This window comes from Pezoporus occidentalis, unplaced genomic scaffold (assembly GCF_034315485.1).
Source record: "Pezoporus occidentalis ecotype Australia unplaced genomic scaffold, CSIRO_AGI_Poc_V1 ctg357, whole genome shotgun sequence".
Classification (NCBI taxonomy): Eukaryota; Metazoa; Chordata; class Aves; order Psittaciformes; family Psittacidae; genus Pezoporus; species Pezoporus occidentalis.
The window spans coordinates 102,466-118,596 of record NW_026915560.1 but is presented as its reverse complement, the minus strand read 5'-3'; the positions used below and the strand labels follow the sequence as shown (position 1 = coordinate 118,596).

The 16,131-nt window shown below is 66.1% G+C and overlaps 4 protein-coding genes across 12 annotated transcripts; all 4 read right to left on the bottom strand.

The window, feature by feature from the left end:
• Positions 1 to 154: 154 nt before the first annotated feature.
• RHEBL1 (RHEB like 1) lies at positions 155 to 1,968 on the bottom strand. Its single transcript, XM_062630587.1, has 8 exons — positions 1,821 to 1,968; positions 1,449 to 1,520; positions 1,198 to 1,265; positions 1,033 to 1,115; positions 887 to 943; positions 768 to 815; positions 595 to 682; positions 155 to 514 (listed from the first exon to the last, which is right to left on the bottom strand). The coding sequence occupies exons 1-8, from the start codon at positions 1,870 to 1,872 to the stop codon at positions 425 to 427; spliced, it is 558 nt and encodes a 185-aa protein (XP_062486571.1). The 5' UTR covers positions 1,873 to 1,968; the 3' UTR covers positions 155 to 424.
• Positions 1,449 to 6,281, bottom strand: DHH (desert hedgehog signaling molecule). 2 transcript variants are annotated; one of them, XR_009967012.1, is made up of 4 exons: positions 5,652 to 6,281; positions 4,199 to 4,460; positions 2,356 to 3,635; positions 1,449 to 1,520 (listed from the first exon to the last, which is right to left on the bottom strand). XR_009967012.1 is itself a non-coding variant. In XM_062630586.1 (3 exons), the coding sequence occupies exons 1-3, from the start codon at positions 5,961 to 5,963 to the stop codon at positions 2,974 to 2,976; spliced, it is 1,236 nt and encodes a 411-aa protein (XP_062486570.1). In that variant the 5' UTR covers positions 5,964 to 6,281; the 3' UTR covers positions 2,319 to 2,973. The 2 variants fall into 2 exon arrangements, 1 of the variants encoding a protein (XP_062486570.1); XM_062630586.1 differs by lacking the exon at positions 1,449 to 1,520 and having other exon boundaries at positions 2,319 to 3,635.
• Positions 6,282 to 7,721: 1,440 nt separating this feature from the next.
• Positions 7,722 to 12,340, bottom strand: LMBR1L (limb development membrane protein 1 like). Of its 8 annotated transcripts, XM_062630585.1 has the most exons (17): positions 12,230 to 12,340; positions 11,095 to 11,179; positions 10,866 to 10,902; positions 10,622 to 10,761; positions 10,422 to 10,525; positions 10,231 to 10,357; positions 10,050 to 10,118; positions 9,834 to 9,898; positions 9,653 to 9,728; positions 9,470 to 9,553; positions 9,230 to 9,306; positions 9,070 to 9,147; positions 8,919 to 8,992; positions 8,751 to 8,841; positions 8,556 to 8,622; positions 8,314 to 8,475; positions 8,051 to 8,233 (listed from the first exon to the last, which is right to left on the bottom strand). In XM_062630585.1, exons 1-17 carry the CDS (start codon positions 12,299 to 12,301, stop codon positions 8,175 to 8,177), a joined length of 1,467 nt encoding a protein of 488 aa, XP_062486569.1. In that variant the 5' UTR covers positions 12,302 to 12,340; the 3' UTR covers positions 8,051 to 8,174. The 8 variants fall into 8 exon arrangements, with proteins under 8 accessions (XP_062486564.1, XP_062486565.1, XP_062486561.1 ...); XM_062630580.1 differs by lacking the exon at positions 8,751 to 8,841 and having other exon boundaries at positions 7,722 to 8,233; positions 8,842 to 8,995; XM_062630581.1 differs by lacking the exon at positions 8,751 to 8,841 and having other exon boundaries at positions 7,722 to 8,233; positions 8,842 to 8,992.
• A 561-nt stretch (positions 12,341 to 12,901) lies between these two features.
• Positions 12,902 to 16,044, bottom strand: TUBA1B (tubulin alpha 1b). Its single transcript, XM_062630576.1, has 4 exons — positions 15,899 to 16,044; positions 14,624 to 14,846; positions 14,407 to 14,555; positions 12,902 to 14,079 (listed from the first exon to the last, which is right to left on the bottom strand). Exons 1-4 carry the CDS (start codon positions 15,899 to 15,901, stop codon positions 13,102 to 13,104), a joined length of 1,353 nt encoding a protein of 450 aa, XP_062486560.1. The 5' UTR covers positions 15,902 to 16,044; the 3' UTR covers positions 12,902 to 13,101.
• Between the last annotated feature and the right edge of the window lie 87 nt (positions 16,045 to 16,131).

Sequence of the window (16,131 nt, the reverse complement as noted above, 5' to 3'; positions counted from 1 at the left end):
CCCCCCCCAGCCCACGCTGCGGGTTGGGGGGTACACAGCTGCGGAGCCCCATTCAGGCCCAATGCTTGGGTGCTAGGGGGTCCCCACAGGCTACCTCACCCCCTGCACCCCGGGGGGAGCAGGCCCCCCCAGCCTAGCTTCGGAGGGGGGGAGGTCACAGCCAAAACAAAGTTTAATTGTTCCAGCCCCGCAGCCGCGACTGCCCCGAGCGTGGCAGGACCGGCCCGCGGCCCCACGCCGGGGCAGCACCCGCAGTCACCCGGTGCCCACTGCATGGGGGGGGGGTTGGACATAGACCCCTGCCCCACACCCAGCCCTTCGTGCACCCCAGTCTGTGCAAAGTGGGGGGTCCCATAGTGCAAAGTGGGATGAGGTGGCCCCAGAGCCCTTGTGCCGTGGTAGAGGGGAAGGTCCCGGGGGAGGGTCACATCAGGCGGCAGCTGGTGGATGTGCCATAGGAGTTGTCCACTCGGTCGATCTCCTCGATGATCTTCATAAAGATGCTCTTGGTCACCTGGGGACGAGGGGACACATCAGCCCCAGCGCTGCGAGGACCCAGCCCTGGCTGAGGGCACTGCCTCCCGTGCCCCAGACCTGGCTCTCCTTGGCCGAGGACTCGAGGAATATTGCCCCCCAAGACTCCGCCAGCTTCTTCCCTTCATCTGTCTTCACTTCCCGGTGGCTGACACAGCAGAGGGCAGGTGGGATGGCACCAGCTTCTTGGGGAGGGGGGACAGGGGGACAGGACTCCCAGAGCCCCCCCTTACCTCTGCAGGGACAGGTCCGCCTTGTTTCCCACCAGCACCACGGGCATGCTGCGGGAACAGGGAGGGTGAGGGGCCGGCCCAGCCTGGACGCCCCCCACCCCAAGAGGGGCAGCACCTACCGCGTCTTCCCCCGGCTCTCATAGAGCTTGTTGTGAAGGGTCTTCACCACCTGGAAGCTGCGGAGAAGATGGGGAGATCCAGGCACTGCCCCCCACCAGTGTCATTCCGCCCCCCTCCCTCGAGGGGGTGCGTGTCCTCCCCTCACCTCCGCAGGGACGTCACCGAGTACACCAGGACGTAGCCGTGGATGTCGACGATGAAGGAGTGGGGCAGGATGCTGTACTCGTCCTGGGGAGGGCAGAGCCCGGTCGGGGGGGGTCAAGGTCCAGCAGCCTCGAACCCCCCCGGACCCGCCAGCTCTCAGCGTTACCTGCCCGGCCGTGTCCACCAGCTGGAGCTGGAACTCGTCCTTGCCCACCACCACCATCTTGTCGTAGGCTGCAGAGGTGGCACCAGGTTAATGGGGTTCCCTGGTACCACTTCTCCCTCGTCCCCACGCTCCGAGGGTGTCTCAGCCCCCTTTGGGGCACAGTCCACAAGTGGGGACACATCAGTCCCCACCACCCGCGACCCCACGGGGGCAGCAGGAAGGGGAGGCCCCCCCTGCAGTGTGACACTTACTGCTCTCCACCGTGGGCTCGTAGCACTCCACGAACTTCCCCTCCAGGAATTGATGGGCCAAGGAGGTTTTGCCTGGGGGGGGGGGGACGGGGGGACGGGGACGGGGACACACAAGCACAGGGCTGGGGACGGCGTGGGGGACTCGGGGGGTCCCGAAGGGGGTGTCTGAGCTAAGCACGGCCTCACAACCCCAACGCAGGGCGGGGACCCGTCGTGCTCTGACCTCGCGGCTGCAGGAAGCACTCACGGAGCCCTCTACAGCAACCCCCCCGGTGCACCCCCGTGCCATGGGGTCAGCCCCGCTCCCCACCCCCCCGGGCAGGGTCCCCCCGGGGGGTACAGCCCGCCCCGCGCCCCCCGGCCCGCACTGACCCACGGCGCGGTACCCCAGGATGAGCACTTTGCGGTGGCGAACCAGCGGCATGGCCCCAGCCGCGGCTGGGGGGGGGGGGTGCGGGGGGCACGCGGGCGGGCGCGGAAACCAGCGTTATAAACCGCTTGCCGCGGCGCGGGGAGGCGGCGCCACCACCACTACACCGGCGGCTCCACGTGACCACAACACCTCCCGCCCGCCCGCTCCCATTGGCCAGGCGGAGGAGAAAGGGGCGGGGCCCGCAGGCCGCGCGGGGCGCTGGGGCTCCATTCATGAAAACCGGAGGGAACGGCCGGAGCCACGTGGTGGTCGCACACGCGTCCTGTGCGCCACCCGCCAGCCCCATAGACCCCCGCGCTCGGCCATAGGGATGCTCGGACACAGGGACCCCCATCCCAGCGGCTGCACTCGGGGTGGGGTGCCTCATCCGCCACAGGACCGCCATGCCCTGGAATGCCGCAGCTCAGCGGGATTCCCAGACACCCCCCAATCCCAGGCAGGGCTCCACGAGGGCCACAGAGTCTCTTTATTTACCCAAATAATTAAATAGCAGGGTTCTCTGTTTCTGACACAGTCGTGGTTAGGAGCAGGCTGGGCCCTGCCCCGCAGCGCGGGCGGGAGCGCTTATATTACCATTTATAAATAGAAAAATAGACCTCTCAAGCAGAGCGAGTTAGCGGTTAGCACGGTTAGAGCCGGGCCCGGCACCCCCCAGGTGGATCCGGCATCCCCCAGACTGGATTCGGCATCCCCCAGACTGGATTTGGCATCCCCTGGGCTGGATCCAGCCCTGGGGCAGGGTCTGGTTGGTGCCCAGCCTGGGCTTGACAGGCAGCAGCCCCAGCCATAGTGGTTAATAAAGTAATAAATAGCAGGAGAGCACACAGAGTCCTGTGTTCAGGGACCAGGCAGTGCTGCAGGGGCGCTCTGGGACACAGGAGACGGCTTGAGGCCAGGTCCTTGGGCCACCCCATAACACCCCATCCCAGAGACCCTGTCCTCAGCTGAGCTGAGGGCACCCCAACCTCCGCACAGGGCCGGGGGTACCCCTATCCCTCCTCCCTGGGTTCAAAGGAGGGCCAGGGCTGGAGCCCCCCATTTCCAGTGTGCAGCGTGATCTGCAGTGCAGTGACTGCGGGGGGCTGGGACCCCCTATACCTGCAGGGCCTCGTGGCCCAGCACTCCCCCAGCCAGGCGGTAGAGCAGGCGGGAGTACCAGTGCATCCCGGCCTCTGGCACCGTCCCGTTCCCAGCCTCGGCGCACACCGGCAGCAACGAGAGGAGCCCGTGGAAGAGGCGGAGCGGGGCGAAGGCGCAATGGGCCCAGCGGTGGCTCTCCAGGACGGCGTAGCAGGATGCCAGCACCCCATTGACCAGCAGGGTCCCGTGGGAGGTGAGCGGGGCAAAGACCCCAACGCCATCCTCCCTTGAGACCCGCAGCACCCGCGCAGGGCGCAGACCCTGCCCACCAGCCCCATGGGCCAGCACCGCGTCCCCAGGGCGCACACGGCGGGCAAAGACGGGCAGGAAGGTGGCGTTGGCCGACCCCCGGGCCGCGAAAATGAGGTGGGATGGGGTGAGGAGCAGCCGGCGCGCAGGGCTGGCCGTTTCGATGGCCACAAAGGAGGCACGTTGGTCCAGATCACGGTCAAGGAAGAGCAGAACCTCGGTGGGCACCAGGCGCCCACCCGGCTCCGCACCCAGGATCCAGTCGCCCTGGCGCAGGTCGGCCAAGCCTCGGCGCTCGCCGCTCTGCAGCGTCACGGTGGCGTGGCCTGGGAAGCAGCCGCCGGTGCGGATGGCCAGCGAGTTATCTGGGTGGGTGGGGAAAGCCGTGGGTGCCCTGTCCCCGCTGGCCACCTCCACAAGGGAAATGGCCACGAATGGAGCCACCCCCCGCCCCATCCGTCCCCAAAACCACCCCCGGAACAAAGCCGGTATTTTCCGAACACCCCCAGTTCCTGCGCTGCTCCCGGGGCGCTGCAGGGCCCCTTTGTCCGCCCTGCACTGACGCCCTTTGTTCGGGGCTGGCGACGGTGACATTTACGGGCACTTTCACTTTCTGTCGATTGTCATTTCTGGGCCGGATGGGGGTTGGCGGCTGGAGCGGCTGCGGGGCTGTGGGACTGGGAGCAGTGGGGCTGCGGGGCTGGGAGCAGTGGGACTGGGAGCTGTGGGGCTGGGAGCTGCAGGGCTATGGGGCTGGAAGCAGTGAGGCTGCAGGGCTGGGGGCCAGACATGGGCTGAACCCACTGGTGCTGGACACAAACCAGGGCAGGGCTGCATCCCACATGGATCAGGGATGCCAAGGGGAAGCAGAGGAAGCTGAGGGGCTGTGATGCTGATGGGGATGGCAGCCCCCCTACCTATGTGGTACCTGCTCTAACAGAGACGTGGATGTGCGCCTTGGACTCATAGTAGACCCAGTCGAAGCCGGCTTCCACGGCCAGGCGTGCCAGCATGCCATACTTGTGCCGGTCCCGGTCGGATGTGGTGATGTCCAGTGCACGGCCCTCGTAGTGCAGGGAGTCAGGGAGGTGGTGCCCGTCCTCATCCCAGCCCTCTGTCACCCGCAGCTTCACCCCAGGCCACATGTTCATCACTGCGATGGCCAAAGAGTTCACCCGCTCCTTGCAGCGCTGCCGGGGGGACCAGCACAGGTGTCACCCTAAGCCCCTGGCAGTGCCAGGTACCACAAACACAGATGGACACCAGGCCTGCAGAGGCTTGGGGAGATCTCGAACAGGCTCCCATGGGCACAGAGAGGGGCACAGCAGAGATGCCTTCCTCCCGCCAGGGTGCAGGTTAAACGTTAACATGCCCTGCGGTCCCGTGGTGTGCAGGCAGCCAGGCAGAACGGGCAGGGGACGGGATGCGGACAGGGATGGTGTCACCTTCCCCGCAGCACTGGCCGTGACTGATTAACACGGGGGGGCTGTGGGGCAGAGATGGGGGTGCAGCAGACCCTGAAGCCTGAGTCCCTGAGCAGCACTGTGGGGAGCTCAGCGCCGGCTTGGAGGGGGTACACCGGGGGGCTCGGACCCAGTGCCCAGAGCCGAGGTGATGGTGAGGGTTCCAAGGCAGCACTGGCATGGGCTGTGGGGCTCAGAGCTCCCCCAGTCCGGTGAGGTCACAGCGTCCCTTCGCAGCCCGGTCCCCCCGCTCCCCCGTGCAACAAAGCGGCTCCCGGGAGAGCGGGGCAGGGGGGGCGGCAGCGGCGGGGGGGCAGGAATGTGCCCGGCCCGGCCCGGCCCGGCGACAATGGGCTCCTTCCAGCCCGGAGCTGACCTCAGGCTCCGGGAATGCCGGAGCGGCCACAAAGGGCCCTTTCAGCCGCCCGCACCCCGGGGCGGCCCCGCGCCCCGGCCTTGCCGCCCCGGCCCCGCCGCCCCGGCCCGCGGGAGCCGCCGCCGCCGCCGCCTGGACCACTCGCAGCATCCCCCATCTCCATGGCGACCGCGGAGCCGGCCCTCGCCATGGCAACCGTGAGCATCCCGGCGGGGCGAGGCGCGGCGCATCCCGGGCTCTCGGCGCCCTGGATTCCCCTCACCCCGCCCCGGGCACACGGTTACCGGGGCCGCCCCCTCCCCGCTGCCCGCCCCACCGGCACTGCCCCGTTAATCCCCGACGGCGGCTCCTTAATGCCCAGCGCGGTGTGACCGCACCATCGTCCGGGGCCGCCAGTGCTGCCGGCCCCGAGGTGGGTCGGACCCTGCGCCCCGGGAGGGTCGGTGCCGCCAGGGGAGGATCGCTGCGCTCCCACCCGCCTCCCCGCCGCCAGCACGTCCCCGTACCCCCGGGAGCGAGGCCGAACCGGGCGCAGCCCCCACCTCGGTCATGAGCCGGTCCGCGCCCGTATTCTCCTCGTCCTTGAAGATGATGTCGGGGTTGTAGTTGGGCACCAGGTCCCTGAAGCGCTCCGAGCCCCGCAGCACTTTGCCCTCCGCCTTCCCGCTCGCCCCCAGCGTCTGCTCGGGCACGTTGGGCACGAACTGCTTGTAGAGCAGCGGCGAGAGCTGCCTCCGCCCCAGCCGCCGCCGCCCCACCGGCCCCCGGCCCGGCCCGCAGCCCAGCGCCGGTGCGGTCAGCAGGCAGGCGGCGAGGCCGAGCAGGCCAAGGGCGAGCGGGCTCCGCCGGGGCATCCTGGCCACCGGCCCCCGCTGCCGACACCGGCCCCGCTCAGTCGCCGGGGGCACGGGCGGCCGGGGGGGGCATGGTCCCGCTGGGGCGGCCCCGAGGCTTTTAGAGGGTCGCGGTGCCAGGGGCGGGTCGGTGCCGTTTCCTTCTCACACCCACGGCCCCGTCGCCGCTGAGGGATCCGCGGCCGCCCGGAACGATTGACCCCCCCCGCCCTCCCCGGTGCCGCCACCCACTGGGGGCGCAGCACCCGGGCACCGGGACGGCCCCCCCGCAGCCGGCTCCGCACCCAGGGGCCCGTCACCCTCGCGCCTGGCGCCGCACCCCTCGACACAGACCGAGCCCCGGGGAACGCGCTCCTCCCGCTTCGTCCCGGTACCGGGCACCAGGCACCGGCGCCCCTCGCCCCAAACTCGCCTCCTCTTCCCGTCTGAGCCCTGCTCTCTGGTAGCGGCTCCTCTCTCCGCTCCCCGCACGGCCCTCCGGTACCGAGACACCCTTATTCCGGTCCCAACGCGGCGCTTCTGGTCCCGGGACCCTTCTCCTATCCTGTCACCGCCTCTCGGGACCGGGACGCCCCCTCTCCTGGCGCCTGCCCCGGTCCCGGCTGCTCCTCTTACCGGGGACACCCGTTATTCTAACGCTGCACCGCCGGTACAGGCACCTGCTCCGTTCCCTGACACAGCCCCGCTCCCGGGACCTGCTTCCTGGCAATGCCCCGGACCCCGTGTTCAGTCCGACCCCCGGTACCGGTGCCCGCTCCTGGCAGAGCCCCGGTACCGGCTCCCCTGGGTGCCGGTCTGCACCGAGCGCTGCCTCGGCCGGCTGCTCCCACCTGCGACCGCTCGGCTCCGGTCCTGGGCAGCCCCGCCTCGGACCCGGCCCCCGAGAGCGGCGGCAACTGCGGCCACATCCCCCGGGGCCGCCCCCGCCGCGCTGCCCTGCCCCGCACGGACTGTCCGTGCCCCGGGACACGGTCCCCCCGCCGGGACCGGGTCGGCGGGGATGGAGGCACCCCCGGGGCTGGGACCTCGCTCTCCCAGGAACGGAGGCACCTCCAGAAGCAGCTCCCCTCACCCCGCGCCAGGACCTTGCCCTCCTCGGGGCTGCGTTCGTGCCCCCCAGCATCCCCCAACACCGCGGAGAAGCACCCAAAGATGCCGGGACTCCGTCGAGGGCAGGAGGCAGCAAGGCAGCAGCAGGGTGGTGGAGGGTTGGGAAGGGGCCGGGGGGGTGGGCCCGGCCCCCTGCTGCTGCCCCAGTGCCAGTCCGGGGTGACTGGGAGCGGAGCAGGTCGCGGGGAAATCGCGGGCACCGATGGCCTCATTTCCTGCAATATAAAGCAGGCTTCCTGCGCTTCCTGCCCGGCCCCGGCCGGGTGGGGGGGTCGCGGGGGGGTCCGGACCCCCCAGCCCCGCGGGGGGGGGTCGCCCTGGCTCAGCCCCAGCCAGGGCAGGATGGGTGGGGGGGGAACCAGTTCCTGGGGCAGTTTCCTCTTCAGCTGCATGACACCCCCAGCCCAGGGGGGCAGGGACCGACCCCCCCTGGGCCCCTCAGACCATCCCTTCCCGCACCCCAAAGCGGTCGGTGCCCCCCAAGGCTGCTGCTCCCAACTTCAGCCCTACCTCGAAGTTGCTCCTTAACCCCAGCCAGGATGAAGCTCAATATTGAGGGAGCATGGGCAGGATTGAGGCCCCTCACGGGCAGCCCCCCCCCCCCCTCCCCCCGGGCTCAGGGTAAATAAACCCCTGCAAATGTAGGTATTTCTGTATAAAAAAAAGGAGACTCTTTATTGCTCCAACCAAGTTCGATGGTAACAGAGACCTGACAGACTCATCACACCAGGGGGGGCTCAACCTCAGCCCTGCTCCTCCCTTGGGGAGGCCAAAGGCCTGGAGGTGGGGGACAACCAGTGTCCCCCCCTAGTGTGACACGGGGTGATTCTGGGCATGGAGGGACCACGCGCCCCTCCTCATAGTGTCTCTATGATGCTTTTACATGAGGTATGTAAACGGGACAGGGGGGAGCTGCTGCCAGCGCAGCTCCAGGGCGGGCTGTGACAAGGACGCGGCTCAAGGCCAAGGCTCAGCAACGCAGCTGGAAACGGGCAGCTCCCCCCTGCAGAGCCTCAGCCCTCCCCGGAGGGGGCTCCAATGTCCCTGAAGCACCATTGGGACCGTGCAGTGACAGAGGGTGGCACGTCCCTGTCCCCAGCACTAGCAGGGCTGGGTGAGGCGCCGGGAGCACGGCATAGGCAGAGGCAGCTTGTGCAGACCTAGGCAGAGGGAGAGGGTAAGAGGCGGGGAGGGGAGGACAGGACACAACTCCCACCCCAGCCCCGTGTCCCCCCCTCACCGAAGGCGTGGATGAGCTCGGCCTGGACGGCCCATGACACCCTCTTGACCAGGCAGAGGGTGGTGAGGGCCGCGAAGCCCATGTTGTACAGGAACACAATGTAGAAGTTCCCCAACCAGTTGAAGCGGCCAAAGTCCCCCAGGAGGTCGAAACGGGTGATCCCTGCGTGGGGCAGGGGGGGAGTCAGGGCATGTGGGGACACCCAGGGCTGGGCTCACCCTAGTTCCCCCCACAGGACTCACCCAGTGTCCTGGAGAAGACGGGCAGGGCCGAGCTGAGCACCAGCAGTGAGACGCAGTTCCCGATGATCTGAGGCAGGGAAAGGAGTGTTCGGGAGGGCAGTGCTGGGGAACGCGGACCCAGTGCTGGAGCCCCATAGGGACTCTGTGCCTGTGGTATCTGGATGGGGACACACACAGAAAGCCCATTGTTCCCACCTTGGTGAGAGGGGTGTCCTGGCGCACTGGAAGCAGGCGGGTGAACAGCGGAGAGCTGTAGAAGCCCACAACAGAGGAGACCATCAGGTACCTGCGAGGGGTGTTAAGGAGGAGAACGGGCAACCCTGGGGACAGCGCTGGGGCCACAAGTGCCCGCTGGAAGGATACAGGATGAGGATGACCTGGAGGGCAGCTCCAAAGGAGCCGAAGATGGAGAAGGAGACCTGGCCCAAGGAGGCGTCCTGCTGGGAGAGGAGGAGATTGTGGGACTGATCCCATAGGACACACTCTTCTCCATCCCATCATCTCACCTGAGTACCTGAATGCCCCGTGGCATCGCGGCATCATCCAGCATCAGCTCCAGGACATGGAAGCAGACGATGAGCACAGAGGTGCCCTGAGAGGAGCAGGGAGGGGTTGAGGATGTTTGGGGGCGACCAGGACGAGCTTCAGCTCCCCTGGCTCACAGGGACACTCACAGTCAGCGCCAGGAGGCCCAGCATGGCCAGGGGGTAGCCCAGGTTCCTCTGCCAGGGAGATGCTTGGTGCCGCAGCTCTGGGGGGGGGGATATGAGAGGGGTGAGAGGGGAGCACAAACCCCAGCTCAGGGCAGCAGATTGATGGGTGTCAGTACAGGGGGTTACAGTTCCCACCCTCTCGGGGAACTGGTGCTCCCAGTGCCAAGCTGGAGGGAGCTGGTTCTCCCTCAGGCTCCTCACCCAGCTTCCGCCTCTTGCTCCGGATGGTGAAGAGCTGCTCCTGCAGCAGCTCCATGTTCAAGTTGAGCCAGCAGGAAGCTTTGCCTGCCAGGGAGGAGATGCTGAGGGGCTGGAGGGCAGAGGGGCCCCCATCCACGCTGAGAGCTCCCCCCCCCCAGGTTAGTGTCTGTGCTGGGCACCCACCAGAGCAGATCCTGCGGGACACGGTGGCTTCCTCCAGCCTTGTGCAGCTCAACTGCTCGTCCAGGTCTTCCAGGAGCTGGGGATGGGTGAGGAGCCCATGAGCAGCAGGCAGGAGGGGGGTGGGTGCACCCTGCACCCAGGATGTGGGACCAGGCACGCCCGGGGGGTCACAACACCTTACCCAGGGCTTCACCAGCAGCTGCCCCATGACAGTAAACATGGTGGAGAGGCCAAAGGGGGTGCACACTGCAGTGAGAGGAGAGGATGAGGGGGGACCCAGCATCCTACCCCTCCCTGCACCCCCATAACAGGCCGGGATAAGGGCTGGACCCTGTACCCAGCCAGGCACCCATGGGACCAGCACCCAGCCCAGAACATGCCACAACCCAGGACTCACGCAGCAGCAGCAGCACTCCAAAGAGCGAGATGCAGGAGTAGAGGTAGGGCAGGTAGTATTCCCAGAGGTCTGTGGACATGGCAGGGTCAGGCCAGCTGCACCAGGTATCTCTTCTTCCCTTCAAGGCCTGGTCCTGCCCTGCTGGAGCTCCATGAGCCCCAGGCACTCCGGCTGCACCCACCATAGAGTGACTGGCGACTGGCCGCGTTGTTGCCCATGATGGCAGAGGCCACCCAGACCATACCCAGCACCAGCAGCGTCAGCAGCAGAAGCACCACTGAGGTCTCGTACACCCTGGCCACAATGCCCTGTGGGAGCAGGGTTAGTGAGGGGCCGGGGACAGGGGAGGACAAGGGGGAACACCACACCCACCTTCTTGGATCCTGCAAAGCCCTCGGACTCGGTGAAAAAGTAGGCAAAGGGCATGAGGAAGACAAGGGACAGATTGGAGAAGAGGAAGACCAAGTTCCAGAGGCCTGGAGAAGAGGAAGACAAGAGCGGGGTGAGCTCCTGGGGTGGAAGACCCTGCCCCACAGCCCTTGGGGCATCCTGCAGCCACCCTGTGCACCCACCATGGACAAGGGACCCATTGAGCCACTGGATGTAATAGTTGCGGGGGAAGGAGAGCAGCACCTCATTGCTGATGATGGAGAAGGGCAGGAGGAGGACAGCACCCAGTGCCACAGCCAGGGTGAAGGTGCAAAGCCCCAGCCTGCGGGTGGGACCAATGTCAGCTCCCATGGTCACCAGACACCACAGGATGGGGGGCCCTGGTATCCCAGCTCAGGAGGAAGCGTCAGATGGGCAGGAACTTACGCGATCCTGTTGACAGCAGCATCCTCATCATCGTGCTCTGAAGAGGGGAACATCCCAAACCATTTGGGCTGAGGGAGGCTTCCCTCCTGCCCATCCCAGTGCTGCAGAAACCTTCTTGGGGTGGTCTGGGCTCTGCTCCTGTCCCATTGCACCCAGGGTTCCCGGGGGGGTGATGAGGAACAAGCCCTGGGGAGGCTGAACACAGCTCCAGCAGCTCCCACTCTCCTACCTGCTGCGAAGTCCGTGTGCTTCTTGAAGTGGGTTATAATGAAGTGGCAGAGGATGTAGAGGCTGGTGAAGAGCAGGGTGCAGATCTGCAGGCAGAGGAGTGCAGGCAGTGCAGGCAGGGATGGGGGCTCACCCATGGGTGCCCACAGGCTGCCACAGCACCCAGACCGGGGGACTCAGGACAGGCCGGAGCCCACAGCTCCTGCCCTGCCTGCTCCAGCGCCATAGGAGCAGCCTTGAAGCAGGCACCAGGGCCGCTGCAGTAGCGCTGCTGCCCCTGCTTGCGGCATGCGGGGAATGCGGTGACCTTTCATCCCAACAGGTACGCAGCAGCACAGGGAAAGGTCTCCTGAACCTGCCACCTTGGCACGGGTGGAGCGGGGCACCTGCAGCACAGCTGGTGGGGGCACAGGGAGCCCCAGGAGGTGGCCCAGTCCAGAGGGTTCTCCCGTCCCTGCTTGCACCCAGGGACCCCCAACACCTCCTGCACCCAGGGAGGTCGGGCTGGATGAGCTCCACACTGGCTGTGCTGAACCAAGAGTTCCTCAGGGTGGGTTTGGGGAGCTCCTGGCCAAGGTGGTCCCTGACACCTCCTCATCCTGGAGGACCCTCAGGAGACACTGGGCCGAGGACACCCGTGTCATCTCCATCCCAGAGCCCGCTGCAGCAGAGCAGGACCTGAGACACAGGCCTAGCCTCCCTGCATTGTGCCCATGTTTTGGGGAGGCTCCTTCCTGGTGACACCAAGTGTTGGCCCGGGGGCAGTGACAGAGCCAGGGGCCTTGCTCGGGTCTAACACACTGCACCCTGGCACTCTCCCAGGGGCTCTCTGGTGGGGCAGGCATGGCCCAGCACCGGGGCTCCAGCAACTTCATTGCCTCCGGGACAGGGCCAATAGAGAGGTCATATCGGGGTGCAAGGTCACGGCCCAGACCGGGACCCTCTATCCATGGGGCACATAGCAGCCCACAGTGCTCTGGCACTGATAAGGGCAGGGTGTGGGGCACAGCGCCAGCTGAGCCGCAGAGCTGCCGCCCGTCCAAAGCGGGGGACTCCGGGCTCCGAGACCCTACCCGCAGCTCCTTGCCACACCGGGCCCATTCCCCCGCCCCTCACCGCGGAGCCCTCGTACTCACGATGCACTCGCGGACCCGCTCATGGAAGAGCTGCTCCCGCAGGGCCAGCGCGTCCTGCTCCGTAGAGGCCATGGTGTGGCAGCATGGCCGGGCCAGCGGCGGCGGGACGGGGCGGGCAGCAGCGCCCGGTGCTACCGGCGCGACCCCGAGGAGCGCCGCGCCTGACCCCGCCCTCCACGTCCGGTACCTCGTTACAATGTATCCGTGCCTCCACGTCCCGAAAGAGCCCCGCTAGGCCCCGCCCCTTCCCGCCCATTGGCCCGGGGAGTAAATGAAGCGCCTCTCATTGGTGGAGGGCGGAGCAGAGCACTCTGATAGGCTGAGGGGTGCCGCTTTCCCCCCCCAGCGCTCCCACCGGGAGTCCTCCAGGCGGGCGCAGACGGGGCTAATCCTCGGTCCAGCGCTGATCCCGGGGGTTAATCCCCGCCAGGGCCGAGCTCTCCTCCAGGGGACACCTTGAGCCGAGGCAGCTCTGGAGGGAGCCCAGGGCACCCTTCCCCCCCCATAGCACCAAGGGAGAAGAGGAGCATAAGGGCTATGCAGAGCACAGCACCCAGCAAGAGCGCCATCATTCCCAGCCCCTGGCTGGGCACAGACAATAGGGACAGTCTGTTCCCATGGGCTGGGGCCAGGCGCTGACACAGAGGGTTTGTATCCAACACAGGGGCAGCCTCTCTTAAAGCCTTTTATTCACAGACATGGTACAGACACATGGAAAATCGACATGATCACATTGGAGAACATGAGCCTGGAGCAGCGCAGCCCCCCCCCCCCTCGCGGGGCTGGACCCCACCCAGTGCACAAGGAAGCTGCAGTGTTTGAAGCAGACATTTTGTGGACATGCTACAGTGACAGAAGGAACCTGGTGTTCACTATTCCTCCCCTTCCTCCTCTCCCTCCCCTTCCACAGAATCCACCCCCACCTCCTCATAATCCTTCTCCAGCGCAGCCATGTCCTCCCGGGCCTCTGAGAACTCACCCTCCTCCATGCCCTCCCCCACGTACCAGTGCACAAAGGCTCTCTTGGCGTACATCAGGTCGAACTTGTGGTCCAGGCGGGCCCAGGCCTCGGCGATGGCCGTGGTGTTGCTCAGCATGCACACCGCGCGCTGCACCTTGGCCAGGTCCCCGCCAGGCACCACCGTCGGGGGCTGGTAGTTGATGCCCACCTTGAAACCGGTGGGGCACCAGTCCACAAACTGGATGCTACGCTTGGTCTTGATGGTGGCGATGGCGGCATTGACATCCTTGGGCACCACGTCCCCGCGGTACAGCAGGCAGCACGCCATGTACTTGCCGTGCCGCGGGTCGCACTTCACCATCTGGTTGGCCGGCTCAAAGCAGGCGTTGGTGATCTCAGCCACTGAGAGCTGCTCATGGTAAGCCTTCTCAGCTGAGATGACAGGGGCATAGGTGGCCAGAGGGAAGTGGATGCGGGGGTACGGCACCAGGTTGGTCTGGAACTCCGTCAGGTCGACATTCAGGGCCCCATCAAAGCGCAGGGAGGCTGTGATGGAGGACACGATCTGGCTGATGAGGCGGTTTAGGTTGGTGTAGGTGGGCCTCTCGATGTCCAGGTTGCGGCGGCAGATGTCATAGATGGCCTCGTTGTCCACCATGAAGGCACAGTCGGAGTGCTCCAGGGTGGTGTGGGTGGTGAGGATGGAGTTGTAGGGCTCCACCACGGCCGTGGAGACCTGTGGGGCCGGGTAGATGGAGAACTCCAGCTTGGACTTCTTGCCATAGTCGACAGAGAGGCGCTCCATGAGCAGGGAGGTGAAGCCGGAGCCGGTGCCACCCCCAAAGCTGTGGAAGACCAGGAAACCCTGGAGCCCTGTGCACTGGTCAGCCTGGAAGAAGGGAAAAGGAAACAAGACTGATCCATCAGTAATTCTGGGTTTAAGTGGCTACCAAGTCACCCAGGATGGCAAATATTCACCCAAGGACATCTGCTTTTGGGACACTGCTCATAACCAGTTGGTCAAGAAAAAACAGAGATTCAAATAGAAACCTCCAAGACCTTACTAAAAGGATGAAATAAGTAAGAGCACAAATAAGCTGTATTCCCCACAGTGCATTCCCAGGGCAGCTCTACCTTCCTGTCTGGAGCTTGCTGGGTCCTGAAGGGGATTCAAAGCCCAGGAGGAGGGGCTTATCCCACCCAGGTTAGTACGCACCAGCTTGCGGATGCGATCGAGGACCAGATCGATGATCTCCTTCCCGATGGTGTAGTGCCCACGGGCATAGTTGTTGGCCGCATCCTCCTTGCCCGTGATGAGCTGCTCGGGGTGGAAGAGCTGCCGGTATGTCCCCGTGCGCACCTCATCTGTGGGGAGAGCCCGTTAGCACCCGGTGGAGCCCAGACTTCCTCCCCCGGCCCCAGCCCACACTCACCGATCACCGTGGGCTCCAGGTCCACAAAGACGGCACGGGGCACGTGCTTGCCGGCACCCGTCTCGCTGAAGAAGGTGTTGAAGGAGTCGTCCCCGCCACCGATGGTCTTGTCACTGGGCATCTGCCCATCAGGCTGGATGCCGTGCTCCAGGCAGTACAGCTCCCAGCAGGCATTGCCGATCTGCACGCCCGCTTGGCCAACGTGGATGGAGATGCACTCGCGCTGCGGGGACACATCAGGGGAGAGTCACTGTCATGCTCAGCCCCAGCAGTGGTTGTGTCACAGCTCCGGGCAGATCCAATTGAAAGCCAGGAGCTCATTATGGGATGGATGTTGGGGGGTCCTTTTATGTGTGGTGGAGGGGACAAAATGCGTGTTTGGGGAGAAATTGGAGCAACCATTTGGGCACCATCACCCCCATCAGGCCTTTGCCTGCTCCCAAATGGCGCAGGGAGGACATCTTACAACAGGGCCGGGGTGAGGCTGCGCCGGGAGGAAGAGGAGGAGGAAGTTCCCGGCGCAGCAGCAGGGAGGAGGCTGCACCATTGACCCGCAGTCACCAGGGGGGTCCCCATGGTCCCCCTAAAGCACATTCTCGGCCACACCCTGCGTCTGCCACCTGCTCCCGGCATTCCAGCTGCCGATGGTGGGCTCCGCAGGAGCTGTGCGACAGGATAAGCCCCGTGGGGTTGGGCTCTGGGAGGTGCCTTGGGGGGGGGATCAGAACAAGGACCCGTTGCCCCCCGCCCACGGGAAAGGGTAAGGTTGGGAGGTGCAGTGCTGGGGTTACGGGGTTCGGGGCTGTGTTTGGGGGGTTCGGTGATGGGGGGTCCGGGCGGGACTGTGTTCATTGCAGAAGGGGTGGGGCTGTGTCGCCTTCCCGCGCGCGGGAAGGTTAACGGTCGGGGCTGGGCGCCAAAAGCACGACAGAGCCCCGCCCCCACCGGAGGGGGGGGAGCGGGGACCACGTGCTGCCCCCCAAGGTGCTGTAACCCACTAAGGGCGCTGCATCCCCCCGCCCCAACCACCCCTCAGCCCATTCTCCGCCCACCCCCCCAGCTCCTGCTGTGCCCCCCAACTCCCGCTGTGCCTCCCCCCTCGTTTCTCCCCCTTCTCCCTCTCCGATCGCACTCTGCCATGTGCCCCCAAACCCCTATGTTGCCCCTCAAGTCTTTCCCCCTCCGCTCTCTCCCAATCCTGCACTTATCCTCAATCTCCCCCTCGTTTTCCTCCCTCCGTGAGCCCCCCGCCATGCGCCCCACATTCCACATTACCATGGCTGCAGCTCTGCTACTCGTCCCGACAAGCAAGGAATCGACGCAAGTACCAAGCTGCCACCGCCCCCGAGCACACCCCTATATACCGGCCATGGGGGCGGGCTTTGCGCCCCCGCCCCGCGCTCCTATTGGCAGCCACACCCGCCCATCCACACGCTCCCAACGCCGATTGGCTCATCCACATGGCTCGTCCCACCTCCTTCCTCCCCCATCCCCGCTGCCGGGCGGGG

What these genes read in the sequence shown, in the direction of transcription:
- RHEBL1 (XM_062630587.1), bottom strand. Translation starts at nt 1,872, where the DNA reads ATGCCGCTGGTTCGCCACCGCAAAGTGCTCATCCTGGGGTACCGCGCC. An exon ending in CGAGCCCACGGTGGAGAGCA is followed by an intron (nt 1,266 to 1,448) that starts GTAAGTGTCACA and finishes CCACCTCTGCAG; the next exon opens with CCTACGACAAGATGGTGGTG. An exon ending in TGGTGGACACGGCCGGGCAG is followed by an intron (nt 1,116 to 1,197) that starts GTAACGCTGAGA and finishes TGCCCTCCCCAG; the next exon opens with GACGAGTACAGCATCCTGCC.
- DHH (XM_062630586.1), bottom strand. Translation starts at nt 5,963, where the DNA reads ATGCCCCGGCGGAGCCCGCTCGCCCTTGGCCTGCTCGGCCTCGCCGCC. An exon ending in CGGACCGGCTCATGACCGAG is followed by an intron (nt 4,461 to 5,651) that starts GTGGGGGCTGCG and finishes TCCCCCCGGCAG; the next exon opens with CGCTGCAAGGAGCGGGTGAA. An exon ending in CCACGTCTCTGTTAGAGCAG is followed by an intron (nt 3,636 to 4,198) that starts GTACCACATAGG and finishes CCACCCACCCAG; the next exon opens with ATAACTCGCTGGCCATCCGC.
- LMBR1L (XM_062630577.1), bottom strand. Translation starts at nt 12,301, where the DNA reads ATGGCCTCTACGGAGCAGGACGCGCTGGCCCTGCGGGAGCAGCTCTTC. An exon ending in GTCCCGCAGGATCTGCTCTG is followed by an intron (nt 9,554 to 9,652) that starts GTGGGTGCCCAG and finishes CCTCCCTGGCAG; the next exon opens with GCAAAGCTTCCTGCTGGCTC. An exon ending in CGATGCCACGGGGCATTCAG is followed by an intron (nt 8,996 to 9,069) that starts GTACTCAGGTGA and finishes CTCCTCTCCCAG; the next exon opens with CAGGACGCCTCCTTGGGCCA.
- TUBA1B (XM_062630576.1), bottom strand. An exon ending in CCTGGAGCCCACGGTGATCG is followed by an intron (nt 14,556 to 14,623) that starts GTGAGTGTGGGC and finishes CTCTCCCCACAG; the next exon opens with ATGAGGTGCGCACGGGGACA. An exon ending in TCGATCGCATCCGCAAGCTG is followed by an intron (nt 14,080 to 14,406) that starts GTGCGTACTAAC and finishes CCCTTCTTCCAG; the next exon opens with GCTGACCAGTGCACAGGGCT.